Below are 26,450 nucleotides of genomic sequence, written 5' to 3'. Positions count from 1 at the left end.
GGACAGTTCTAGCAGGATCAGCAGGACTCTCGGTGACAGTGACATGGAATGTCTTGCAAGCCAGTGTGACGAGCCACGTGTTCATGGTGCTGGAAGAAGCCATTTGATCCACACCTCCACCTGAGCCCCTCCAGGTGCACACAGGTGTGTCCTACCCAGATTAAGCATGGAAAACTCAGACATAGAGAGAGACAGCTTCTGTGCCTGCAGGTATTTCCCACCTGGGCTGGGATTTCCCCCCTCTGAGCTGTTTGCAGTGAGGCTGCTGACACTGCAGGCAGCTTCCCCACGTGCTCGGTCCAAGGTCTGCGCAGCACCACGGTGCCAAATGCAGAACCAAATCTCACTAGCACCCTGAGTGGCATCTCCCTTTGGAGCTGGTTGCCCTGGCAGCACCTCCTTCAGCCCTCTGAACAACTCAGGCCCCTTAGGAAACAGTCTTAACTTACCTATATTAACATTTTAACCACATTTTAGTGCCGTTGGTGCTGTTTTGCTGTGCTGCAGCAATGCTGCTCCAAGAGAGCCAAGCAGCCTCCCAGGGCTGCAGCACAAGGACAAGCTGCAGCTCTCTCCTGGCTTTTCCACATCCTCAGGCTCATCTTTCTCACTTACAAGAAACCCTTAATGCCTCCATAAAATGGTACTTTGCATATTTTTTGGTTTTTAACTCAATGACCTCCTTGTTCTTCATTTTCTATAATCTCATGCGTGTAGAACCAGATGTGACTTTTTTGTTTTAAGATTGCTTTTATTTTATATGGAGACAAACAGTAGTAAGAAAGTAACAAAATTAATGTCTGCCTGAAAGAGCACAGGGCAAGTATCATCCTGGGTTCCAAAATATTCTCTAAACAAAAAGGCTGATAAATTTTTAAGACATGTCTATATTGTGAGACACTGAAAGACTTGGGGCAGTAAATGTCTATGCCAATAAAACCCCGTGAAATAGCCTAGTGCAGAGCAACTTACTGCTCAGGCCTGGGTGCAGTGGCATTACCGTGAAAAGCAGCAGGGACATCTTGCTGGTTTTGTCCTGGTGATGCCTCAAGTTTTAGCTTTTATATTTTTCAGATTCTGTACTGCTTTAGTGTGTACTTTTGATCTTCATACTAGGGGACAGTAAGCTCTCTTCATAGAGTAGGCAGACAAAACAATTCCTTCTCTAGCTGGGGACAAATGATCCAGATCTCAGGCCCAAGAGCATGAACAATGTGGACTGAAGAGAGAAAAACAAGAAGGATGGGACTTCATAAGCTAAAGCTGTAATTGGACAATTAATATGCTAATAGATCAAAACTTATAAAAGTGTGAGACCCCGTGACTGATCGTCCATTTTGTGACCATTTCGGGTTCACCTTGGGTGCAGCCCTGGCTGGGCTCTTGTGCTGCCCATCCATTGAGGCCTCCTAATAAATCCCTACTTTATTCTTTAGCTCCATCTGGTCTCTGTTCTAGGTCAGCCTTCACAAGGCATCAGTTTCTGGCGACCCAGGTGGGACAGAAGGCACCACTGGCACACGTGGCAGCAGCGGGTCTGTGCCCGGCCAGCACAGGGGCTGCCACCTCCTCCCAGCTGCCAAGGCCGTGCAGACTCGTCCGTAGGTGTGCAAACATGCTGGCTGCTCAGACAGGTGGGAATCTCAGTGAAAGCACAGCAGGATGCACGGTGTTAAACCAGTCCAGGCAGGCTCCGGGCTCTAGGACTCCGCGACGATCATGCTGAGGTTGTTGCTGAAGATGACCCTGCCGTCCCTGATGCTGCTGCACTCGGGCTGGCACAGAGCCTCCCGCAGCCGCTGCCGCAGCGCCGGCGGGGCCGTGCCCAGGAAGTTTTTTGTCCCCGTCAGGAAATCCATCATGCGGCCGCCGACCGCGTCCCCCTCGACGAAGCACTCGGTGATGTCCCAGCCCGACGGGAGCTCGTAGACGCGGTGCTGCACGCCGAGCCCCCGCAGCACCTCCGTGATGCCGCTGCAGGTGATGTAGTGGCCGCTGTCGGTGGCGGGCAGGCAGTCCCTGTGCTTCTTCCACAGGCTGGCCCAGCCGCTGCTGTCTGCCGGGGCACCAGGGAAGGTTACTTTGGCAAAGCCAAGGCAGTCAAACACTGGATAATCGACTGTGAAATGAGCTGGAAAAGCTCCCTTGCTGCCGGCCCAGCCCTTGATGGGGCAGGAGGAGAGCTTTACCCTTACTCAAGACTACTCATAAATATCTGCACCTCATAAAACCCTGGTTTCTCTCAGCCCTCCCTCCAAAACTGTCCTGTTTAAAGGAAACTACTAGGAGATGTCTCCAGCACTGAATTTGCCCAGAAGGAAAGGTGCACACAGGGGTACCAATGTGCTGAGCCTGAACATCCTGTGTTACCTCTTAACTGTCCCTTGGCCAAAGCAGTGCAGATGTTTTCTCATGTCAAACCTCAATTATAAGTGCTCATTGAACAATACATACCTCAAAAAGCAGCCCCAGACAGCAAGGGAAACAGCCTACAGGCAATGTGAGAGGCAGTTTTTATGGGGAGCATGGGAATTTGTGCTTTTTCCACCACACTGTGAGCCAGGGATTCATGAATGGCACAAGGGATGAATCTATTCTTTTAGGAAGTGCCATCATGTTGTGCCTCTTTTCTCCTGTCCTGCCATAAAGCCTGCAGCTCTCAGCAGCATCTGCTGTCCTTCTGGGCTCTGGGTCATTGCTGCACAAAGGTAAGAGCCCTAAGGATGAATCCACCCAGAGCTCAGGTTGTGTTTTTCCAGTGTTGATTTCACCATGAGGAAGGATGGACCCTCATTCATGGACAGCCACACTTCTCTCTACTACATCGATTCCATAAGCAGGGAAGCAAGAGCACAAAGGCTGTGCCTAAGTGGCCCCATCAGACACTGGGGCCCAAGGCTAAGCCCAAGATTGCATTCTCCATATGAAATCCAGCATTTTTTGAAGTTATTTACTATAGGATAAGCACCACTGACATCCCCAGATAAATATTTGTGGCTCTCAAACGTCAAAGACCTTCAAAGCTCCAGCAATGGAGCAAAAAAATGCAAGGTCTCCCTTACCTGATAAAATTATGATCAGGAGTTTACCATGATGGTCAAGGCAGCTGTGAAAAAACTTGATAGTACTGGGAATATCCTCCACACGGTACAGCATCTAGAAGAGACAGTGACACACAGCCATTATTCCTCCTCCACAGTGCAATGACCCTCCAAAGACTTAAACCCTTTCTTTTAGAGGTGTTTTAAATTCTGATCCAGATGCTTCCCAGCCTTTCCTGATTCCACATGCCCATTTAGGGACACCTCACAGCACTGAGCATTGCCAGCTTTGGTGTTTGTAGAGCTCCTGCAGAATTGCTATGGGAGAGCAGTGCTCAGCTCTGGTCATAAATTCAAGCTCACAGCAGAACTGAAGGGGGCAGTTAAATCCTATAGCCCTGTGTTAAAGAAATGTCCATTACCTGGATCATATGGATGAAGTCAAATTTCTTATGCGTGCCTCTCTCCTTCACCTGCTGTTCATACTCCAAGGAAGTGAGCTGGTGCCAAATAAAAGAAACATTCTGCAGGTCTGGAGCTTGATTCACCAGCTCTGTTTCAAAAAGCAGAAGAGACCCCTGAATTTCATAAAATAGCAGAAAAACTCAGCATTCAAATGGATGGTCCTTGCTATAACCCAGGCAGCAGGTGTAGCCTTACCTTTGTAAGCTGCCACATGCTGTGGGTTGGGCTCCACAATCTCATTGTCAATAAAGACCCCTGGGTGCACAGCCTGCAGTATCCTGATCATTTTCAAATCCTGCTCACCTATTCAATAAACACAAATTCACTACTTTAGAAAGCAGGTAAATGCATTGGAAGGGTGCCAGTGCACCAGCCACCACTCCTGCCAGGAAATCCCCCAGCAGAAGTGAGGCATGTTCTGCTTTGTGGCTCATGTGGTGGCACAGCCTGGTGATACTCCAACCTGCTCAAGCTGACAGAGAGGTACAGAGGAGCCTGAGAACAAGGCAGAGACAAACAGCAGCACAGAAACCTGCTAATGGCAATACCCTGGGTCGTGGGACAGACAGGCCAAAAGAATCACTGCTCACTGTTCACAAAAATAACCATGAAACATTAGTTTTCAACAACCCCACAAAGTCTGAATGGGTGCAAGGAGGCAGCTGACACAGCTGCATGGGGTGGCCCATGGCTTTGGGGCTGTCACAGGGACACAGTGGCTGCAGTGACACAGCCCCAAGACCTGGGGAACTGCATCACAAGAGAAAAGACCCACTGACATGCAGAATCCTGGATCCTCCCTCTCTGGGGATTGTCCACATGGCCTCAGCCCAGGGCATCGAATAACTGATGGCTATCTTGGAAATACAGGTAGACACTCACACATTTGTGTGGAAGTGCCCTGAAAATTTAGCTATTGTTGCTTCTGTGCTGCTGTGTAAGCTCTGAAGGAGCAAGCAGCAGTCTGTCCTCCTGTTCTAGGAAATTTCCAGCCTCTTCTGAGGTGATACAGGTCATGCTGCTTATTTCCAGAAATGCCAAGCGTATGAGTCCCCCTGGATCACTTCAGACTATGTAAATAAACAGCAGATGTGACCACCTTGATAAGACCTCTGCAAGAATCCTATCTGTAGCTGATGGTGGGGCCTAAAAATAGCCCTGGCCTTGCAAATGTCACACAGAGAGGTCTTGATATGAGATCCTGCATCCTCCCTGCTCCTTCAGCTGATGTGCCAGCCACGGGAAGAGCTGTCATCCCTGGCAGGTGCTGCAGTACATAGAATTCAAGGAAGGAAATATCAGCCATGCCAGCACTACAGGGACATCCAAGGGAGGAGGAGTCTTTTGAAATGAGAGAAAAAATACCCCAGGCCCTGAGGAATGCAGTGGCAGCAGGGCAGGGGCAGCCAAAGGCTCAAGGGAGGAGGCTGTGGCTGCATCCATTGAAGGTACAGGGACCAATATTGCTGACAGGAAGGAAGATCCCAATAACAAGCAGCTGAAACATTTGTGACAGCCCTAGATGTCAGTTTGTAAGTGCCTGGTTTGGGGAGCACCAGCCCTTAGAGCTGCCTGCAGCCTTGGGGCAGGGCCAGAAGCAGAGCATCACTGCCCCTTCCCCGGGAGCCACTGATGGAGGCAAATGGGTGCATCAACAGCAGGTGGATGTCTTAAAAGCTGCTTAGGTTTGGAGTTTTTTTCACTCCACCTCTGTAAAATTCCTTAATCCAGTGTTTGCAAGAGCAGGTAATAACATCTTCAACCAGGTGTCTGTAAAAACAAGCAGTAAAATAACAGCACTCTAGAGCAGGAATTTCTCTGCTGCAGCTGGCCCTGCCAGCAACAACCCTCCAGCAGCACTGACCACAACAAGGCTGGGACAGGACTGGAACCTCTCTGCAACTGGAAAGTTCCAGCTCAGAGTTCAACCAGCCATGAGAAAACATGGGGCGAGTGAGAAAACATGATTTGGACCACAACAGAGGCTTTCAGGATGTGCAGTCAGCCACTAATCCCCATTAATATTTTCATCAACTAAACTAATTCTGGGGGCTCTGTGAAACCAGAGTCCACCTCTGAAAAGGTCAGGGATCAGATATAACCTTTTACTTGGTGCCATCCCAGCTCACTCCATGCCCAGCCCCAGAAGCTCAGTTCTTGCACATGTGGACCCCTGGTCCTGGCATATGTGAGGGGCACTCACCCAGGAAACACAGGAAATTTTAGAGGGTTTATTTTTCCATTAAACACTCCTCTGAAGAGGACATAAGGAAAATTAAGGACGATGCTAAAGGTTCATTTCCCCCTTGTGCTTTTGTGGAGTCAGAATTTCTGTTTTATATTACTTAATGAAAATAGAGGGTAATTGAGAGCTGAATCATTTCTTCCTGCTTGGTTTATCATATGCTCCAACATATTCCCAGTTGGGGAAAACAATCAAATGCTAATTTTCTCTTACTCAGGAAAACAAAACCCAAAAAAGTGAGAAAAATGCTTTCATTTGAAAGTATTAGCACTTAAAATTCAGCTGAAAACACTTTTCAAAGCAGAAGTAAACTCTGACAAATCAAACCACCGCTTCTTTTCTCTACTCTTTATTTTCTCCCAGTTTCCCTAGGAGCAAAGTTGGCTGTTTCACCGCTTTTTTGTTTTGTTGTTTTGGCTTTTTTTAAACACAAATGCATTTAGAACAACTTTAAAGCTATTTTTCCAAAGGATCGGTGTCTCTCTGGGGAAAAACATCATTTGCAGTTAACGCCTACTTATCACTGGGTAAAAACACAGCAGTAACAAAGAAACATGTCTTGAAAAAGCTGATGCAGCTTTGCATCAGCTAATGGTTGTGGCCAGGTGGTTTTGCACTACTGAGAGCAGGGCACTGCCCAGCCTTGGCCTCTGCGGTCCCTAAAAGCAAAGCAAAAGGAGACATCCCTTCAGGGGGGATAGTCTAAAGCAGGATTTTGGGTGGAAAGAACTTCTCCAATGTCCCTAATTCTCTCCAACAAGGTTTGAAGATGCTCTTGTACCAACCAGAAGGAGGAGTCCTTGCTTTGAGGCAAATAAGTCAGGTGAGAGTCACCAAGAGGCAGAAACTAAGCTAAAATCACACATATCTCACTGCCCAGAAAGATCTGAGCAGCAGTGTTTCAGAAGGGAGATGGAAAGAAGGGAAGGAGCACTCCTCTTATCCCAGCTCCACTCTTCCTTCTGCCCTTCTGTGCTTCAGTGGGAAATGCTGTCATTAATGTCTGAGTAATCCTCATCGCCCAATTTTCCAGTATCTCCTTCTGCTCCCCACAGGTCCCCCCGTGCCCCATCCCCACACTCCTCACCTGTGCCACTCCCAACTCCCAGAACGCTGAGGGTCGATTTTCCAGTGCCCAGACTGAAAGGATAAATACACATTTCTTAACCACACTGTGTCACACCACTTCATGTTTTCACTCTTAGATCTTGGATGATGCATCAGCCTGGAAATTTTCGTGTTATGCACATGAATTGGGAGAGAAATTTGATAATCCCTTTTGAGCCTGGTGATGACCAGCATGGCAAGAGCCTGCCCAGATCAGCCAGCTCATCTTTCAAAGTGCAGTAGGCACCACAGTGCAGTTTCTCACCCTTTGCCAAGGAGATTTCTTCAGGCTGTGGCTGGCAAAAAAAAAAAAAAGCCTCTGGGAAGCCCAGGGCAAAGGGGCTGTACCTAACTGGGATGGCACTGCTGGGGAGGCAGGGACAAGGTGAGCTGGGGAAAACCTCAGCACCCTCAGAAGGGAATACTGGATATAAATACCCAGAAAAAGCAAAACCTTTAGGCGAAATCATCTCTTATCAACATTAATCTTGGATTGAAATTGGGAGTAGGGTCTGAATTGTCAATAATTTTTACCTTAGGAAAAAATGTTTATCAAAATACTCCAGTCACGTGCTTCCTAGCAGAATATTTAATAACAGCCGAGGGATTGAGTTCCCCAAACACAGTCTCAGGAGGCACCACAATAATGATTCCACAGGAGTGGGATGAGCAGAAAATCCTGAAGGGTGTGAGCAAGTCCAGGGGCCTTAACCCTAATGAGGGTCAAGACCCTTTGACAAACCCAAAATCAGCATCATAGAAAGCCACAATGTTGTTCATGATTTAAATTCACAATTAAAATGTATTAACATAATGTTTAATTATTATTTTTCTGTTTATTTTATATATATATCTGATCTGCAGAATAAAAATTTGCCTGCCTAAACTTTTTTTTTGCAATGGAGAAAAATACAGTTCCTATAACATCCAAAAATTACCCAGATTTGAAAGGACTTTCTTGTGCTTTGGATCTAGGCTGTTCTGAAGATGTCTGCAGTTATCCAGCCTTAAGATATTACATCAATACTTTACAAAACTGATTATCATTTGGTACTTAAGCAATGCAAATCGACTTAGGATAAAAATAAGGAGCTCTTAGGGGATTGGGAAAACCACAAATGAGCCACTAGGAGAGAATTAGAGATGTGTTTCTGTTTGGATGGATGTGATGAAGTCCCAAAAGCAGGGAGAGAGCACAAGAGAGCTTTCTTTCAGAAAAAGAAAAAGCAAATGACCAAAAAAACCCAACTTTAATCCTCAAAAAATCAGCTAATGAAAAGAGATGGACATGAGAACAAGGTCTTGAGTCTTTCCTTAACATAAGCTGAGAGGCAGCACAGTGTATTAATTGAAACAGCACGCACTCTGGAGTCATTAAACAGAATATCCTAAAAACCACTAGTAAAAACAAGCAGTATCCTAAAAACAAGCAGTATCCTAACTTAAAACTGAAAAGCATTTAAAGTTCATTCCTGCCCCAAAAATCCTTAAAAGTTTTTGCTGACTCCCAGGATAACAGATGGCTTTCCCACCTCGGGGGAAGTGCTCCTTACCCAGCCACGATGTTGGGCATTTGATCCTTGTTGAACTCATCCATGCACTGGTGCTCTGTTGAGTGATCCAAGAATGACTTAAAGGCCTCCACATACTCCTCAGCTGTGAGGCTTCTCATGGAAGGGATCGTGTAGAGCTCTTGGGAAACAAACATGGATTGCACGTTAGAGGCTTTGAGGCATGTGAAGGGTCAAAGCACTTACCTCATGGGAAAAACCCAACCTAACCCAACAGGAGCCAGGGATTTGGGAAAACGATGCAGGGGATGCACTTTCCAACCTGTTCACACTCAGGGTTCAAAAATTATTCTTGGGCACCCTTCAACATCAGCATGTTTGCTAAGTGACTCATCACTACAGGACAGCCTGAGGAAAGTGTCTCCAAAATGTTTAGCCAGATGCGGGGCACCCTGTTTGCAAGGGATGGAACTGGCGGGGTTTTCTGGAGGGCTAAAGAAAAGGTGAAGGGAGTCACACGGTGGGCCCAAACCTGTGGCCATCACTGGTGCCCGCACTCGACAGTGCAACCGAGGTGGGCAGCCCTTGGCACACTTCCCAGGTGATGCAACACAAACACTGCCAACCGCAGCTGAAGAAAAATAGTCCACCCTGTGCATCTCATTTGTGACTCACAGCACGGGCCTGAAATGGGCTGCTAGGGAGGGGAATTCCCTGCTGGGACCTGCAGCTCGTGGCCAGGAGGACAACTGATGGCAAAACATTTCACCTGGATGGGCTCATGTTGAAATGTGGGTGACTGGCACCAAGATCTCTCCTGAGTCAAAACCAAGGATACTCAAGGGGTTCCAAGAAATTATTGCAAAGTCTCCCTTTCCTGCTGTCCCATCCTAAGGACAGGGCAGTTCACAGAATTCACAGAAACACCAGGTTGGAAGAGACCTTCAAGATCATTGAGTCCAACCCAGCCCCAGCACCTCAACTAAACCCTGGCACCCAGTGCCACATCCAGGCTTTTTTAAACACAGCCAGGGATGGTGACTCCACCACCTCCCTGGGCAGGCCATTCCAGAACTTTACCACCCTTTCTGTGTAAAACTTTTTCCTAATTTCCAACCTGTATTTCCCTTGGTGCAGCTTGAGACTGTGTGCTCTGGTTCTGTCAGTGCTGCCTGGAGAAAGAGACCAACCCCACCTGACTCCAACCACCTTTCAGTTTCCAGGGCATTGGCTCTGGCCAGCTGCTCAGGGCTGAGGAGCAATGGCAGGACTAAGAGAAGATGCCCTGCCATGCTGGGTCTGTCTCAGACAATGCTGCAGTAGGAAGGCACTGACAGTGCAGCCTCCACCTGCAAGATCAATGCTGAAAAGGCATCATTCAATGGGAAAAAAAATCAGCTATTCCTCTTAAATGAAACGAGGATGAAGGACTGGACTTGGCAGAATGTCTTCATCCTCATTTTTGCCTTTCAAAGAGTTGCATTTTTATCACCACTAAGAAGAGAACCATGTATGTCTCAGGACACTGCAGTCTCAAATTGGTTGCTTCTGCTGTTTCCAAAACCACATCTTTGGCAGCTGTATTCCCGGTCCAGCCCTATTGGAGGTAAAGACATCAATATCTGTCTTCAACACTTTGAACTCTACCCTAATATAAACCTGAAATAACCTGAATTGCAGTCAGCTTACCATCCTGCTTCTTTGTCTTTTTATTTTTTTTTAACAATCTCTAACTCCAAAAGAATTAAAACATGTTTGTCATGATAGCAGTCTGAGTGGGCATTTTACTTTAATTTCTTTTTTTCTTTTTCCCAAATACCTGAATTATCGTGTGTTGTTGTCAGAATCTCTGCTTCAACGTTCATGCTGGGGAAACTATTCCTGTAAGAAAAGTATAGCACTTCAGTTATTTCAAGAACCTGTATGCTTTTTTGAAGCTGCACTGAAAATGCAGAACAAAGGGAAGATGCTCCAGGACAAACTTTCCTCTGCTGATAATCCATAATTTATTTTGGGTTTTTTTTTTTTTTTTTTTTACTAGAGAAAGCCAAAACTTCTTTGTAGCTGATCATAGTCATAGAATCCTAGAGTCAATAGAACAGTTTGGGTTGGAAGGGACCTCAAAGCTCATCTTGTTCCAATCACCTGCCATGGGCAGGGACACCTTCCACTATCCCAGGTTTCTCCAAGCCCTGCCCAAGCTGGCCTTGGACACTTCCAAGGATGGGGAATCCACAACTGGCCACTGCTCCAGTGTTTGTCTGAGATGTGCTGTGGAAGTTTTCATACCCCTGCAGAACCATTAACCAGTCATTGCAACTGAAGGCATCAGACTGACACTTTCCTTTCTTCATTTTCCTTTGACAGTGTGCCTCATACATAAAACAGGGGTGAGGTGCCACTGGCAAAAGAAAGGGATGCATTTAAATTGGAGCAAGGTCCTCATTTCTGCAAAGACAGGCTTGGGATGAGGCTGTCTGTGCAAGGGGAAGAGTCCCCTCCTGGGTAACCACATTTCAGTATCGAGATGCACAGCAAGTCTTAGGGGTGATATCCTGTATAATGTGTTTAGACACACCAAGGCTTTGCTGTTAGAAAATGCCTCAGGCAAGCAGCCTGACATAGCACACCCCAGCCCAATGGTCTCCTCTGCCAAGGAAAAAAAAATCCCAAGTGAAGGAAAAAACAAGGCAGGAGGTGGAAAAGTAAAGAAGGGAGTTTGTAGTGGGGCTTTGAGATACAAATATGTAGGGACCATGCTGGCCATGTGGCAAGGAAGTGGCCACATGCAAATACTGCACTGCTTTGGCCAAGGAAGGCAAGAAAATAATGAGAGGTCCTGGAAGTCTCAGAGACACTGGGGCACTTCCAGAGTGCTGCAAGAGCAGCTGATTTCATCTGAGTTCAGTGCCAAAGTCATGTAACTCATGTCCATGGGGTATGTCAAAGGTCTCTCTTCCACCACTTTCACCTCACCTCTCCCCAGGAAAGACCTCTCAGCAGCTCATCAGGAAGAAGCCAGAACTCAGCCCACCTCCACAGTCTCCAGCTTGGCTACATGCCAGTCCCTCCAATTTCCACTCAACCCTCCAATCTCTTCCATCTCTGCCCATCAAAGCCTCCAGAGGGTTATTTTGTCCCCTCAGCTGGGTGAACCCAGCAAAGTGCTTTTCAGAGCAAATCTCCCACTAAAATGTCGAAGGGTAGTGTGGCTTTTCCTGTGCAGGGAGGAACAGCTTTGGACATGAATTCCATTTCTGACAGGTCAAGTGTTTCCAGCCATGTCAGGAGACCTGCCAGGGGACCTGGACAGACTTCAGCACAAGCATTAACCAGCACAGATGATGCCAAGATCTCTTCCACTGACACTTTTGCCATTTCTCCTGGCAGGGGTTAGATTCTGAGACTGATAAACACTTGTTGCTGGGAAGGATAAACAGGAACAAACAGACTTCCTCTAAAATCTGGTTAAAATCCAGAGCAGATCCTAAAATTTGCAAATAACATTTTGGGCTGGTCCTGCCCACCCCAGGACCCCAACACCCAAGAGCAGGACGGAGGCAGGGACTGCCAGGGAGCAGCATGCCCGTGGGCAGCTGGTCCTGCCACAGCTCCCAGCTAAGACTGAGCTTGCAAGTTAAACCTCTTCCCTCCATGAGCAGAGCTGGGTACAACATGGACAGCAGCTGCAGGGAAGTCACATTAGAACTTTAGGCGATGCAGCCTCTTCACATTGAAGAAGTTTTCTCTAGGAAGACAGATTGCAAGAATATCTACATAACTCATAAACTTAGGCTGTGGAGGGGCTAAAGATCTCCCCCTTAGCCCTCATCCTTCGCAGGACATGGGCACATCTGCTGCTCCTCCCAGTCCCACACAGCCGTGTGTGACACAGAGACGGCAGGTGGGGAAGCACCATCCCTCTCCCTGCCAAAGCGCACACACCTCTTCACCTCCGGAGCCGGCTCCATCGCGGGGGTGGCTGCTGTGCAGGGACACAGGGGCTGGGCCGATGATCCTCGTGGGTCCCTTCCAGCCCGGAACACGCCGCGATTCCGTGAGCCGGCAGCGGGGCCGGGGCCAGCCCGGCTCTAGGTCAGCATGTCCAGCTGGCCCCGCTCGGCTCTGCCGGACCTGTGGGGACAGGCAGCGTCACCGGGGCAGGGACAAGGGGGAAACCCGAGCCCCGGGGACAGGAGCGGGGAGCCGGGGCGGGCCGGGCGGTGTCCTCATGGCGCGGGGAGAGCACAACGGGACACCTGGAGACTTCCGAACCTGCGGAGCCTGAGTGGCAGCGGCTGAGGGGTGTGAGCCGGCAGACCGGGGGCTGTTTCCACTTTCTAATGTGCTGTGAGCCTTGTTTCTCCTTCCTGCTCGCGTCCCGGGCAGGAGGGAACGCTTTCCTGCATCCTTGCCGCGCTGCCGCAAGGATCCTGCCTTCCCCAGGGGTCAGAGGAGCTCCTTGGCTGCCCGCAGACCTGAGCAAGCGATTTTTTCCGTCTGTGACTCAGGGGGAAATGGGGCATAGCGGCAGAACCTGTAGCGAGCACTGCAGCCCCCGGCAGCCTGGCATCCTCTGTCCTGCCTCAGGAAAGAGACGGGGGGACGGGCAGCCAGGACAGCGGCAGCGAGCCCAGCCTGCTCTCACTCCGCTTGCTAAGCCGCAGGGATTAGAAAGCAAGGAAACATTTTGGGCGACAGGGGAGAGGTGGCTGGATGTCCCCACGAAGGTGCAGTGGTCACTGTTCGAAATACAGAAAATCCTGGGTGCTCCCTGCTCTTGCCTCTGGATTTTTCCCCTACCCTCACCCACAGGACTGGTGCTCCTTTTGCCTAAAATCTAATAACAGGAATGTAAAAAAGAAAGGATTAAAAGACTTTATATTTCCAAGTGAGGTCCACTGGTGGGAAGAGCAGCATTAGGATCCTCATCACTCCCATTCCCTGAAGACAACGGGTAGAACGGATTGAGCTGATAAAACCTCCCACCTTACTGAGGATCCCCAGAAAATCTGCCCTGCACACATCCCCTAGACCAGGGACCTCAGGTGGAGATGTTTCACCACCAAGTGACCTGCCTTGGTTTGCACTAGATTTGGCTTCCAGATGGATTTAAGTTTTCCACCTCAAGGGAGGTCCACAGCAGCAGGTTAAGCCAGAAACAACTTCATTGCTACTCTTCAACAAAATATTCAATATATTCCAGGTGAGGGAAGACCAGAACCTCTTTGCTAGGTCTCAAGTGCACCTTTGGCTCCCGCTGCCGTGTGACCACCTGGGCAGTGATCTAACATTTCGTTCAGTCCCTCAGCAGTCCCGCCAGAGATGCCATCCCAGACACCAACCATGCACCAGTGGATGCACCTGGAGCATCCCGGCCGAGCCCCAAGCGCTGCCCCCGCAGCCTCGTGTCCCCCAGCCACCTCTGCCTTGACCCAGTGTCACTGTGACACCCAGCTAAGCCACCCCTCCACCCCCCCCCATGCCAAAACCAGGGGTGGACAGCCCGCAGGTCCCGGCAGGAAGCCATACCTCCCCGGAGCTGTCGAGAAACGTCCAGCAGCCTGGAGCTGCAAACCCTTGGGAGCCTCCTTGTACATCCACGGGACGCTGCTCCCCCTCCGCGTGTCCCTGTGCCCCCCCGGCCCCGAGCCCAGGGAGCCGCCCTGAGCCGGCATTAGCCTCCAACAGCAGCCTTTGTTCCGCGGGGCTGCGAACAACGGGACATTGTGGGCAGCTGCCGGGGCTGGCAGGGGTGGCTTTGGAGGACGTGCCCTCTGCCAGCCGTGGTTTTCGTTCTGGCCACCTCGTGACTAAATCCGCTCTGGACCCTGTTTTCCCTGCGAGCTGGAAAAGCTGATTTTTGGTCAGTGAGAGGATGGCTGAAGCAGAGCTGGGCTACAAGGAGAGGAAAACAAAGCGGCTGTGTTTCCTCCCACGCTCTGCGGCTCCGGAGGTCAGTTTTGGGCTGATCCTGCAGAATTAGGTCATCCACTGTCCCCGAGGCAAGCTTGTCTGAGGCTGGTGCTGCCCATGGCCCCGAGCCCTTCTCATTTGCCATTTGCATCAGCCCACCACAACCAGCTCGGACCTGCACCTCCAGGCAGGAAAGCCTGGGTACTGACATCAAATTTCAATGAATTTACCTTCTAAATAGCAATCAGCTTTTAGGCTGATGATTGTAAGGAAGGTCCTTGGCATTTTTAGAGTGTTGATGGCAGAAGGTTTAGGACTAAATGGTTTTTAAGGTCCCTTCCAACCCAAACCAGTGTATGATTCCATGTTTACTACTTTGTTTTTTGAGACTCTTCCAATTCCACCTAGAACAATCAATTAAAGCTCAGGTAATGTAACTCTGATTTTCTTGTGAGCAAAGCTCTTCTGTAGCAGTTTCCTGATTTAATAAAAATGTTTTCATCAGTTAGATATTTTCCATTATCTAGACTAATCTTCTCAAGTACTGTAGTTTCTGTACTCTCCTAGGTGAAATATTTCATGCAAACATGTTATTCTCCATCAAGCAAATTCTGGTAGAGAGGATAACCAGCACCCATTTTCCTGATAGTTAACAACAAGATTTCTCATTAAGGGAAGAAATGTTGTTTTCCTTTAATCCTTTAATCCTGGGCAGTAGTAGATTTTGGAGTTTGAGCAACAGTATTTTTTAAAATATGTTTATATAGGATATTTTCCTATGGGAAAAAGAACACAATTTCTGATAAATATTGGGAAAAAAAGGCACTGCAGAAGCAGAACTCATACCTCTCTGGGGGCAACAGCCCTCACTGCTGCTGAGCTCCAGACATGTTTCTCTTCAACCTCCCAAGAAACCTGAAGTATCTATGTCTTGGAGCTAATAGTTTCTTTTTTTTTTTTTTTTTTTTTTGACACAGCCTTTCCCTCCTCTTTTTTAAAGCCTGGATCCTGGTACAGCTCTTCCAGACCTTTTAAAATTACCCTTTTCAACCTGTTTGGCCAGAGGTCCTAACTCATGTAGTTGTAATTACAGAGCCAAGGTAAGGGCAGAGGGAAAGTCCAATGTGGCTGCTGCAGAAAAGGCTCTTTGATTCAAGGTGAAGACGAGCTTTGCTCTACAACCCACCCATTCAAAAAATAATGTCTCTGAGAGCAAAGACTGATATGGTAAAAACTTAAAAACTCACACGTCTTCAGCCAGGAAAACACACTTGGAATTTAAATTTCTCTGGATGCACCTGTGCTGCTGCCAGTAGCATGTGCTACATGTCCAACATGAGCAGGATTAAACACATCCCACGGGAACAGCACTCCAAAACAGGGCTACTTGCAAATCCTGCTGTACCAAAACATGAGGAATTGCCAGCAAAAGAGATTTTGTCCCTAGCTCAAAATTAGCAGTGCTAATAGTAAGGCTGGAGACTGGTCCCTGAGAGTTTTTGTGGTTCAAGAGGATGAATTGAGGGGGACAGGAAATGAAGGATCAGAATTTAGATTATTTTTACTCACCTGCTGTTAAAGCAAGGCTGAACCCAGCCATCACACCACATCTGAACTGAAGGAACCTGAACACTCCAAGCAGCCAAAGCATCCCAGGAAAAGCCACTCTGCCAGGCAAAAATATGTTACAAAATTGGAATATCTCTTGGTCTCTTGGAATGTACATAGGATGATGAGCCACATTTCCATGGGTAAGCAGAGAGAAGCAGTGGAAGAGTGGGCATGAGCCCAGTGGGGGATGCTCACCCTCCACAGACTTTGGCTGTTCTTTTGTGAATCTTTCTGGTCTGTCCCACTCTTAAAAAGAGAAACCTCAGCTAAATTCACTCTTCTTTGATAGCTGGGTCAAAGCTTCTTTTCCATTGGCTTTAGGCTCTGCCATCTCTCAAACCCTGAGGAGCATTTACGAAAACAGATCAAATCCAGCAGCTTTGGCAAATCGAGTTTAGCAATGTGCTTATCTGTCATCGAGCAGATTGCAGCAGCACAGGAGAGCATGTCCCAGCCAGGCACTACAGATTTATTTCACCAAAAGCCACTAGATGGGGATGCAAGGACACTTTTCTGCTCTCGGCTATGCTTTGATCCCATCACGCTGAGCTCGAGATGGCCTTTCCCACTCACAGGGGCTGCTGTTGTCTTTCCTTTTTCTCTTTAGGAGCTGACAGAAGTCATTTGGAAACTTATCACTCGCTGAGTTCTCATCCTGTAGGGATCAGGCCTCAGGCAGCAGTTACAGTGCGATTGCTTCTTGCTGAATATTATTCCCTGCACCAAGACTTAGGAAGAGTAAGAGCTTTGCCTTTCAGTTTGTGGATTAGTCTTCTTTTATAGGCTGTGGAAAGAAAAGGTACTTGAGATTGAACACAGGGGAGAAAATGGCATTCAGCAAACTGGTAATCTCTGAAAATGTCCATACTTTGGAGCAGTTACTGTGGGTAAAAGCCAGGAGATTTTCTTGGGCTCAGTAGTCAAATCTTTGGGTAATTTTTTTTGTTTGTTTGTTTGTTTGTTTGTTTCTCCTCTTTTGAAATCCACGGTTGTCCTAAGAACAAGCAAGACAAAATCAGGAGAATTGGTTTGGCAGAGGCATAGGCAGGATCAGCCCTGCTCTCCAGGGCAGGAGCACTCCACAGAGGTGCCCCAGGAGCACACTTCAGCTGCAGGAGTCCGTGCAAGGCATCAGAAATGCTGTGGGAGTGAGGAGGGCTCCAGTCCTACAGTAATTGTCAGCTCTGACCTCCAGTCACCTTGGCCTTCTGCAATGAGCACCCACTCTTACTGTTTTATCTCAAGTGTCAGGATATTTGGTGCTTATATTAATTTCCAGCTCCTGAAGTCAGGTGAAATGGGGGAAAAATGCTCTTCTAGCAAATATTTAACAGCAAAATTCCGGCTTTGGGAGTATGCTAAGGTACCCAAGATGCACTCCAGGCTTCAAACCGCAGAAAGCGCTTTGAAAGAAATCCAAAAATTGATTAATTTCAGAGCAATTTCATGAATTGAAAATTCAGTGGTCCGCAGGGAGGGAGAGTGGGAGTCAGGGTGTCTTTGGGAGTCTGAGAAAAAAGTCTCTGATAAATACCCTGAAAGCAAATTAATGTTATACACAGCAATCAATTAAGAAAAGTGGGAGAACAATTCAAATATTACCAAAAAAAATGTCTTTCCTACTCCATATGCTCGAAATATGGAGCTAACGCTGCCAGTTCATGGCAATCAGTGTTTTAAGGGTTGGGAGAACAGAAGCACTGGGGTCTGTTTGGTGCTTTCAACTGCATCACCACTAATTGCTAAAACCAGATTATTCCACTTCATTAAGCATGAACAGAAGGGCAGTTGCTTTTCCTGGGCCAGAGGGTGAGGAGGTTGCCCTGGGATGGCAGCAGGGGCCATGTCCCTGCACTCCCTGGCTGGGGACAGACACCCTGGGCTGCCCACCATCGCTGCCAGGGCATTCCCAGCAGCTTCAGCAGGCACTGCAGAGCCCAGCTATTCCTCCTCTGTGCTTTTCCCTCACTTAGCAGTCTCCTCATAGTGACAACGAAATGTCTGTTTTCCAGGAGCCCATTTTATGGATTAGCCATGGTAGGCACTTGCAGCCCTCCATAAAGCACGCTGACATGCTCTGTGGTGTATTCCCAACTCAACTGAAAAATTGATCAAAGCTGATAGAGTTACAGGGCCCTGTGTCCCTCTACAATCTGCTGTTGTGCTGCTCAGCCCTTGCAGAGGCAGCAGAGCTAAACCCTGTGAAAACCCTGTCTGAAAAATGCACCTCCATCATGCCCTTGGCTTTGCACCCTGGGGAGGGCCACGTGGATGAAGTGCAGGATCTGTCCCCCCTCCTCCCCTAGCTGCTGCTGGTTCTCCTGGAGCTGTGCTTTCCCTGGCTTTGTGGGCATCCTCAAAATGCAGCAGGGAGTGCCAGCAGGGCCAGCAGGCCCCACGAGGCAGTGACACCATGTGCAGTGTGCCCAGGGCTGGCACATCCTCCCCCTGGTGAGGGCACAGCCTCATGTGCCTCCTGCATCCCCTGTCCCATCTGCTCCAGCAGCAGCTCTTGGCAGAGACTGCTTAAATTACAGGAATATTTAGCAAACTCATTAAATGTGGGCATAGGTCTGCTGGAGAAGATGGGGTGCCAGGCAGCAGAGTTGGTTTCTGCTGCAAGACCTCATCAAAGCCTTTTTTCCTTCTCCTCCCTGCCTCCCAACAGCTCTTGCATTTGCTCACAGAGAATATCAGCCCGTTGAAGCAAAGTCTGTGCCTCATTTCATCCCCAGATCTCCTGGGTTTTGGGAGGGCAGTTGGGTGTTGGGTGTGCTGTCTCTCCCCAAGCATCCTCTAGAGTCCCAGTCCTACAGAAGCACTTTCTCCTTCTGTTTACTAATTAGTTTGATTTCTGCTGCAATGCCAAATGAACAGCAGTCAGCAAATCCAATACCTGATTCAAAGAGCTTCCAAATGAGGGGTCAGGTGGGATACAAAGGATGTCAAAATAACTGACAAGGGATCAGAAGTGGATGAGATAAAGGAGAAGATAAGGCACTTGCTTCCAGTCCGAAATGTGCAACCAGAGCCAAAATGCTCCTCACCATGCTGTAAATGATCCCCGATCCCATACACTGCCAAATTCAGTTCAATAACTGATCAATAAACATGCACAGACCAATGCCAGGGCAGGAGCTGCAGGGAAGGAGTGCTGTGTGGGAGGGCACAGGGCTCTCTGCTGCCTTCAATTCACACACAGCCAACAGCAAAAAGGGACACGCGTGGCTTTTCACCTCTTTGGAGCCATAGCATCACTGAATTGTTTTGGTTGGGAAAAAACCTTCAAGATCATCAATTCCAATAGCTAACCCAGCACTGCCAGACAATTAAACCATGTCCCCAAGCACCACATCTTTTAATGCCTCCAGGGATGGTGACTTACAGCCTCCAACAGCTTTATTTAAATATGGCTTTTAAGTTATGCCAAAATATTATCATATGGTTTTATCAGACAAAAAAAAGTACAGTAATAACTAGTTTCAGCATAGAGAGCAAAGAGGTAATTTTAAAATTGTTTGTGTTCATGTGGATACATCTAGACGATATTCAAGAAAAAAAGGGGTTTTTTACTGCAAGCATTAAGCAAAGGCAACCTTCTGTCACCTTGTAAAGTGCTGGATGTTGTCCAATTTCTGAGCTGTGTGCTGTTGTAACACACCTGAGCAGTTTATATATGTTTACCTGAATACTGACAAAAATAAAAGGATTTTCTCAGTGCTGTTTGCTCCCCCACCATTCCCTCCAGCCATGACCAATTTCTGATGGGCTTCTCCCTGCAATCTGCACAGATGCAGTGGGGGTGGACACCACATCTGCAGCACAGAGCAGAGCCATCCCTGCGGGCTGCTGTCACTGTCGTGGGGTGACCTTGGCAACAGAGGGGTGCAGGATCAGCCCCAGCACCCCTTGGAGGCAGCTGCAGCTGCCTGCACAGGTGAGAGTGGGCAGCAAGAGCCCTGGACAACATTAAGGTACTTAATATCTTTTCAGACAAGGATGCTATTTAAGTCATCATTACAGCAACTGTAACTTTATTGCACAAGGTCCTTCATGGCCACCGAGGTGATGACAGGTCCTGGTGGCCCCAGCTCCCCCATCTATCCTTGCTCTCTCAGGTGGCTACAGAATCTCATTTCCTTTGCCCCCAGCCAGATTTTAACCAGCTACCCCTGAAAGGCTCCAACTGTTGAGGCAGGGGCTGACCCACAGCTCCAGGCAGGTGTGAGGAGTCACCGAGGACCAGCACCAAGCATTTCACTAACCTCAATGTGTCAAGACCACAACTGCTTCAAAAACCCCAGGGAACAAAAGCAAATGAAGCAGCTCTGGTGAAAGCTGGACCTCTCGGAGCTGAGCCACACTCTGTGGCTTTTGCCACCATGCTCATCCTGGCCAAGCCCCTGCAGTCCATGCTGCAGATCTCGTGTTTGCCCTGCTTGGACTGGACATTTCCCTCAGAGTGAATGTCCTTGATTGCTTGCATTTGCTAATTCCCCGGGATGTGTATCCTAAACAACATTGCAGGGACTCCTGGAGGTATCTCCTGCAGGAGCTCCTTTTATGCTTTTCTAAAGAGTGAGGAGGGAAGAAGCTCGGCCAGCTCTGGCACATTCCCATCTGCAGGATTTAGTGGGATTCCGAGCTGTTAGCAAACCTAACCCAGACCTAAGGTTTTCATCTCTTTCCCTTCCCCTCCTTACGTGGTACAAATGCGAGAGAGCTTTCCTAAAGCAACAAAGATACTTTTGATCTTGATTACTAGCATCAGCTGCAGGGAGAAAATTAGAATTCAGGATTTGTCACCAGCACTTCAATTATTCAGTGTTATCAAGTTGTCACCAGGCCTTTAATTATTTTTCAGTTTATATCTAATTTCCCACACTATGATTGCTTTAGCAATGTTAAGGTGGATCTGCAACTGTAATGGGAAATGTCCAAGTCCTTTATGATGCTGGGGACTGGAGATGACAATGTTAATAAAATTCACACATCTCCTGTGCCACAAGCCCTCATCAATATAGTGTTGATCTGCAGTTGACATGCTATTTAATTATGCTCTTTTGGTACCAATAAATACTTAATAATATATTCAAAGTGAGTAAACAGAATATAACACTGACTGTGATTCTGCATCTATTTAAAGATTGGGCACAAGACCATAAAATCTCACTTTCAAAGCCTTTCAGTATTTGACTTTGCTATTTTGGACACGGGGAGCATCATTCTGTACAGGATATGTGCACCCAAGCCATTGGTGTGTGCAGCCAAGACAGGGGCTGTGTTACAGAGACTCACAGAGGATTCAGCAGTGATTAACACCAATTATGCAGATAGCTATCGCTGTGTGCAGAGATCATTTGTTTTAACACACCAGGCAATTTGAACTCATCAAAACATTATGCAAAGAAGGAAGCTGATTACAATGATAGAAGTGGTGCAGAAGCTCTCACAGACCTCACCAGAGCCAGCAAAGAGGAAATTTGCCAAGTTTCTCACCCAGTCCAGAGCATGAAAACAGTGGGATCATTACACCTGCCGTGGCTCCCTGTCCAGGGGATGCCCTGAGGAGCTCTTCCTGCTGCTGTGCAATTGATAACACTGGATCTCTGAGGGAAGATGCAAACCAGCAGCTTTCTCCTCTTTTCCCCAGAAAGGCTTTTAGCAGTCAGGTGTCTCTGATGTGCAGGTGACTGAGGACACAGCAGGTGAGCAGCCTGTTCATCCAGGCAGCTCCTCAGACCAGCAGCCAAACCTCCCTTAGCACCCATCCTCATCTGCCCTTCACCAGGCCCAGGGCTCCCAAAAAATTGGGCAAAGCCCGTGCGTTGTTGTACACAATCCTGGTCCATAAACCTGGAGCTTGTGTCCGACCCTGCCCCGTTTTACACTGTGTCTGAGTATCCTGAAGCTAAAACACAGTGAGAAAACCTTGAACAGCTCAGCATGACCAGCCTAGGGTCTCCCAGTCACCACCACGATCGCATCTTTAGCTGGGGTTTAGGTGTGTGTGAGGCTTACACTGCTGCTCAAATCCTGTTTGCCATTATTTGCTTTCTGTCTAATGGCACTTCTTGCCCAGAACTAATTAGCAGATGCAGGAAATCACCTTTCTAACCAGCACCTCCATTCCCAGCCTCCAGCACCTGCAAATAAATTTTACATATTTGAGATTCAAATTCATGTTGGATCACCAGTGCTGATCTCCCTGAGGTGGGGAAGCAAGAGTTGGGAACACGGTGCCCAAGTGCTCAAGGTCATTGCATATTTTATACTGTTCCTCCCTCCACTAATTGAATCAATGCCACACACAGCTGGGAGGGCATTTGCATCCCCAAAAGCACCATGATGCTCTGAAGATGTGCCAATCTGGCACCTTGACTCACAACTGGGTTCTCAACCCCCAAAAATACCTGTGCTGCACAGATGTGGATGATTAGCAGCTGAACCAGAACTAACTTCTCAGAAAATTGTACTTATTGCAGGACAAATTGAGTCTGCTCTGGCAGAAGCCAGAATAATTGCTCAGGGGAGCATGGGGCTTATCCAGCAGTTAATTCATTATTTGTACCTGCCCAGAGCCAGGATGGAAACAGCAGGAAAGGCAGCAGCAAACAAGGTACAAACTCCAGTGCCTCAAAACCAATTTGCTCACTTAAAGGCTTATTGCCAACACGGCAAGGGGGCAAAACACCTTTATAAGCCCTCACAGGTAGCAAAACAGAGGAGGGACAAGCTTTATCCTGTACTTCTGTGATAGGCTGTACAGACTTGGGTGCAATTCATGCTGTGTTTTGGGCTTTGCCATATCTTTGCATGCACCAAAAAGTCAGAGTTAAGAGAGGAAATGCATTTTAAGTCAGGGCAGATCCCACCTTCATGACAATGCCAGAATAAGTCAGCCAGCAGCAGCTGTGGCTGGTCTTGCCACGTGTCAGGACCGATGATTTAGAAAGCACCAGAAGGTTGGAAAAGGTGTTAAAACCCAACAGCACCACAAGTGTGCAGACACTGGGCTGTGCCATTGCTCTGGTGGTGCTGATCACAGCAGGGCTGGCTTCCCTGCCTGCTCCTGAGCACAACCTTTTTGCTGCTCTCAGTACAGCTCCTCGAGGGACTGGGGCTCCTCCACAGCTGCCCGGGGTGACCCCACCGTGGCCAGCATCCACTGGCTGCTTTGGGATCCCCTCTGTGCTTGTGAGCCCCAGGAGGCTGCTCTGACCCACCTCATCCCAGAGCCACTAATGATGACATATTCCATCGTGCCAGGGCTTGACTTCTTCAGGGGTCTCTGGAAGATGTGGGAAGTCAATTAAAAAAAAAAAAAAACAAAGCCAACAACTGAGCCATTCATCAGGGCACATAAACAAGCTCAGGCACGCAGGCCCTGTGTGACGTCCAGCCTGGCCTCGAGGCAAAGCAAAGCTGCTCTTACCTTTAACAGCCCTGACAAATTGGAATAGGATGTGTCTCTATTGAATGTGGATATTTCCCCACTGCTTTTTCTTGTAGTCTTGACTGGCGCAGGGAATCACCATGAATCTTCATTTGCCTTGCTGCATTCACACTGGGTTTAAATTCCTAACACTAAATCCCCACGGCAGGGGGTTGGAACTGGATGATTGTTAAGGTCCCTTCCAACACAAACCATTCTGTGATTCTGTGAAATAGACACAATTTTGGCTAATTATCCTCAAGATCTTTATACATTAGCTCCATCAGATCTATTATTGCTTAATACTTTTACAGAATTTAGTTATTTATTAATGGGGAAAAGTGGGAATGCTGCCAGCTCTCTCATTCCTATGGAATGGAATGCAGGACTGCCAGGTGAGTGGGGGCATAGCCAGGGACAGGCACAGGGAGGTCTCAGAGCACATCAGGACAGTGTGGTTGGGACAGTCACGTTTGCTGCTGCAGGTGGCCAAGGATCTTTCCTGTGTGACAGTTTTTAATTTCAGCTGAGAGAATGTATAAGTTAAAATAATTTTGGGCAGATTCTTACTATCTTTTCTGTGCTATTACACAGCTATTTTTGCTAAAGCAAGCGATAATTAACCCAGTTGTCACCCTTGCATTTGTAGATAGTGAAGATATTGTAATTTTTCTATTCCTTAAAAATGAATACTTCCCATATGGAAAAGCAGTTTTCATAATATGAGCATGTTTGCTTCAGCAAGGGCACCTGTGTTACACCCTATTAGCACAGCCTCCTTCCACCAGTTCCCAAATGGAACAGAAGAAAAAGCAATATGAATTCATGAAATGCAGCTTTCAGAAAAAACCTAGAGAGAAAAGAAGAATAAATCCAGCCACACAAACCACCCTCATCACCTGCTGCAGCACAGAAAGGCCACTCCAGAGAGCTCCAGACAGCACTAACATGAGGTGCTGCCCTGCGTGTTCAAGGAGGGTTTCTCTGCTTTACCCTCCTCTTGGAGAGCAGCTGGATGTATCCACAAGGAACAGGAAAGTTCACATCTCAGCAACAGCTCTGTGCATGAGGAGAGATTGAACACATGAAAGGTTAGGGGAGGCAGCGCTTCCACAGAATCACTGAAAAACTGAATCACTGAGCTTGGAGTGATTCCATCCTTGAATCAAGTCCTGCTGCTAACCCAGCCCTACCATGTTCACCTCCACATCCACACACCTTCTGAATACTTCCAGAGATGGTGACCCCACCACTTCCCTGCACAGCCTGTTCCAATGCCCGACCACTCTTTCCTTGAAGACATTTTTTCCTAGTACCTAATCTAAACCTCACATTCCTTGGACATTCCTTGTCCTTGGACTACAGGAATGAGAAAACATTTCACCTCCCTATAATTCTTCTTTATAGTAGGAGGGTGTCAGTTTGTTGTCTTGGTAGCAGAGGGAAATATCACAGCCAGGCATTTTTCTGTCTCAAGGGGTGATTCACGGGGGCACACATGAGCCATGGCAGCTGAGCTGTCCCTGTCCTGCTGAGGGGACAACCAGGGGTGACGGCTCCAGCCCTGCCTGCAGCTGTCTCATCCCGACAGCACTGGCAGCCCACCCTCACAGGGATTGCCCAGGAAGGGGCTGAGGGGCCCAGCCCAGCTCTACGAGGGACCCACCATTTCCTCCTCTGCTCATCTGCACATTTCCTCCTTCCCTGCCTTGGCTGTTGAGTCTCCCCGGGGTATTTTCTGCTCCCAAGCTGGTGCTCATCCCTGGGCCTCTCACACGGAGAAATGGGTGACGTGGGGAGCTGCTGACACAGTGAGGGTCTCACTGACAGCAGCACATCACCTTCACAAGAGAGCCCAGGTGTGTCCCCTTGCTCCTGCTGGCAAAGCCTCCACGGCCCAGCCCCGCTCTGCGCGGCGGCAGCAGAGGAACCGAAACTGGCTCTGCATTTCGGCAGCCAAGGTCTGCTTTCAGCTGGGCAGCAAACGCCTCCTTAGGAAAGCAGGACAGAAGGGACTTCACACCATCACCATGGTGAAATTGGCCATCTGGTGAGGTAATCCGGGTGCATGGCCCCACATCCATGGCCAGGCAGCGCCGGCACTTCAGCTCTCCCTATCGCCGCGATAGATGGAGCTGTCAGGTCAGAGCACACTGATCCATCCTCATCCAAGCACCTATTTAATATTCATAGTGTTACAGGGGGACATTTTTATGTCGGGAAAAACACAAATGCTCTCCCAAAATGACTCAAGGGCAATAAAGAATAAATTGTCTTTAAACCTGTATAAGGGATGCTGAAGTCACAAACAAGGCATAAAATAATATGGAGGTGGAAAGTGCTTTTTCCTTATTAGGTTTATCAAAGTAAAACTAGGCTGGTAAGCTTGCTCTATCAAGCAAATGGATGTTGCAAAAAAAAAAAAGGAAATGAAAATTCTGATCCATATTCATTGTTTCAGTGTCAGCAAGGGGAAAAAAAACGCCACTTTAATCTTTTTTGGTCTCAGAAAGCTGATCCAAAGTTTTCTATTAAAAAAAAAAGGTAAGCAAATCTGATAAGAAAATGAAAGATAATTAATAGAAACAAAGCACGCAGCAGACAGTGCGTAATATTACACAAAATGTCAAACACAGAACATGCTTGACTGCACCAAGCCACAGATCCAGGCACTGACAGCATCTTAATAGGGATTTCTTTCCCAAAGCTCCCAGCCCTGGCCCAGCATCACTGCTGTCCCTGGCCCATGGCTGGCAGCAGGGCTTATCTTCAAACACAATAGATTGTTCTTTCCTGTTTAAGTTAAGTTTTAACACAGCCCTGAAGGCAGTACCCGAACAGTCACACTCAAGGAACTGTAGCACCCATGAAATAAAGCCAGGTTGATTCCAGGTTGGAGAGAAGCTCATGCCTTGAACAGCAGAAGTTTAAGGGAGAAGAGGATTTTGGTGACAGAATAGAATAGTTTGGAAAAGTCCTTTAAGATCATCAACTCCAACCTCTCCTCCAGCAGTAAACCATGTCCCCAGGTGCCACATCAGCAAGGCCTTTAAAACACCTCCAGGGATGGGACTCAAGCACTTCCCATGCTTGACCACCCTTCTGGTGAAGAGATTTTC

The 26,450-nt window shown here is 48.0% G+C and overlaps 1 protein-coding gene across 2 annotated transcripts; it reads right to left on the bottom strand.

The window, feature by feature from the left end:
* Window positions 1–1,086: 1,086 nt before the first annotated feature.
* LOC128790723 (carnosine N-methyltransferase 2-like) lies at window positions 1,087–13,967 on the bottom strand. 2 transcript variants are annotated; one of them, XM_053947742.1, is made up of 9 exons: window positions 13,902–13,967; window positions 12,315–12,503; window positions 10,189–10,250; window positions 8,412–8,550; window positions 6,839–6,891; window positions 3,702–3,809; window positions 3,464–3,594; window positions 3,063–3,156; window positions 1,087–2,056 (listed from the first exon to the last, which is right to left on the bottom strand). In XM_053947742.1, exons 2-9 carry the CDS (start codon window positions 12,338–12,340, stop codon window positions 1,701–1,703), a joined length of 969 nt encoding a protein of 322 aa, XP_053803717.1. In that variant the 5' UTR covers window positions 12,341–12,503; window positions 13,902–13,967; the 3' UTR covers window positions 1,087–1,700. The 2 variants fall into 2 exon arrangements, with proteins under 2 accessions (XP_053803717.1, XP_053803718.1); XM_053947743.1 differs by lacking the exon at window positions 13,902–13,967 and adding an exon at window positions 12,645–12,691.
* Between the last annotated feature and the right edge of the window lie 12,483 nt (window positions 13,968–26,450).

Source organism: Vidua chalybeata, chromosome 7, assembly GCF_026979565.1.
Source record: "Vidua chalybeata isolate OUT-0048 chromosome 7, bVidCha1 merged haplotype, whole genome shotgun sequence".
Classification (NCBI taxonomy): Eukaryota; Metazoa; Chordata; class Aves; order Passeriformes; family Viduidae; genus Vidua; species Vidua chalybeata.
The sequence above is the reverse complement of the archived record's forward strand: the minus strand, read 5'-3'. Positions and strand labels throughout refer to the sequence as shown.

Excerpts from the sequence above, each read along its gene's own strand:
- LOC128790723 (XM_053947742.1), bottom strand. The coding sequence starts at position 12,340 with ATGGAGCCGGCTCCGGAGGTGAAGAG. Across the intron at positions 8,551-10,188 it reads AACAACACACGATAATTCAG|AGCTCTACACGATCCCTTCC; the intron begins GTATTTGGGAAA and ends TTGTTTCCCAAG. Across the intron at positions 3,810-6,838 it reads GGGAGTTGGGAGTGGCACAG|GTGAGCAGGATTTGAAAATG; the intron begins GTGAGGAGTGTG and ends TTTATTGAATAG.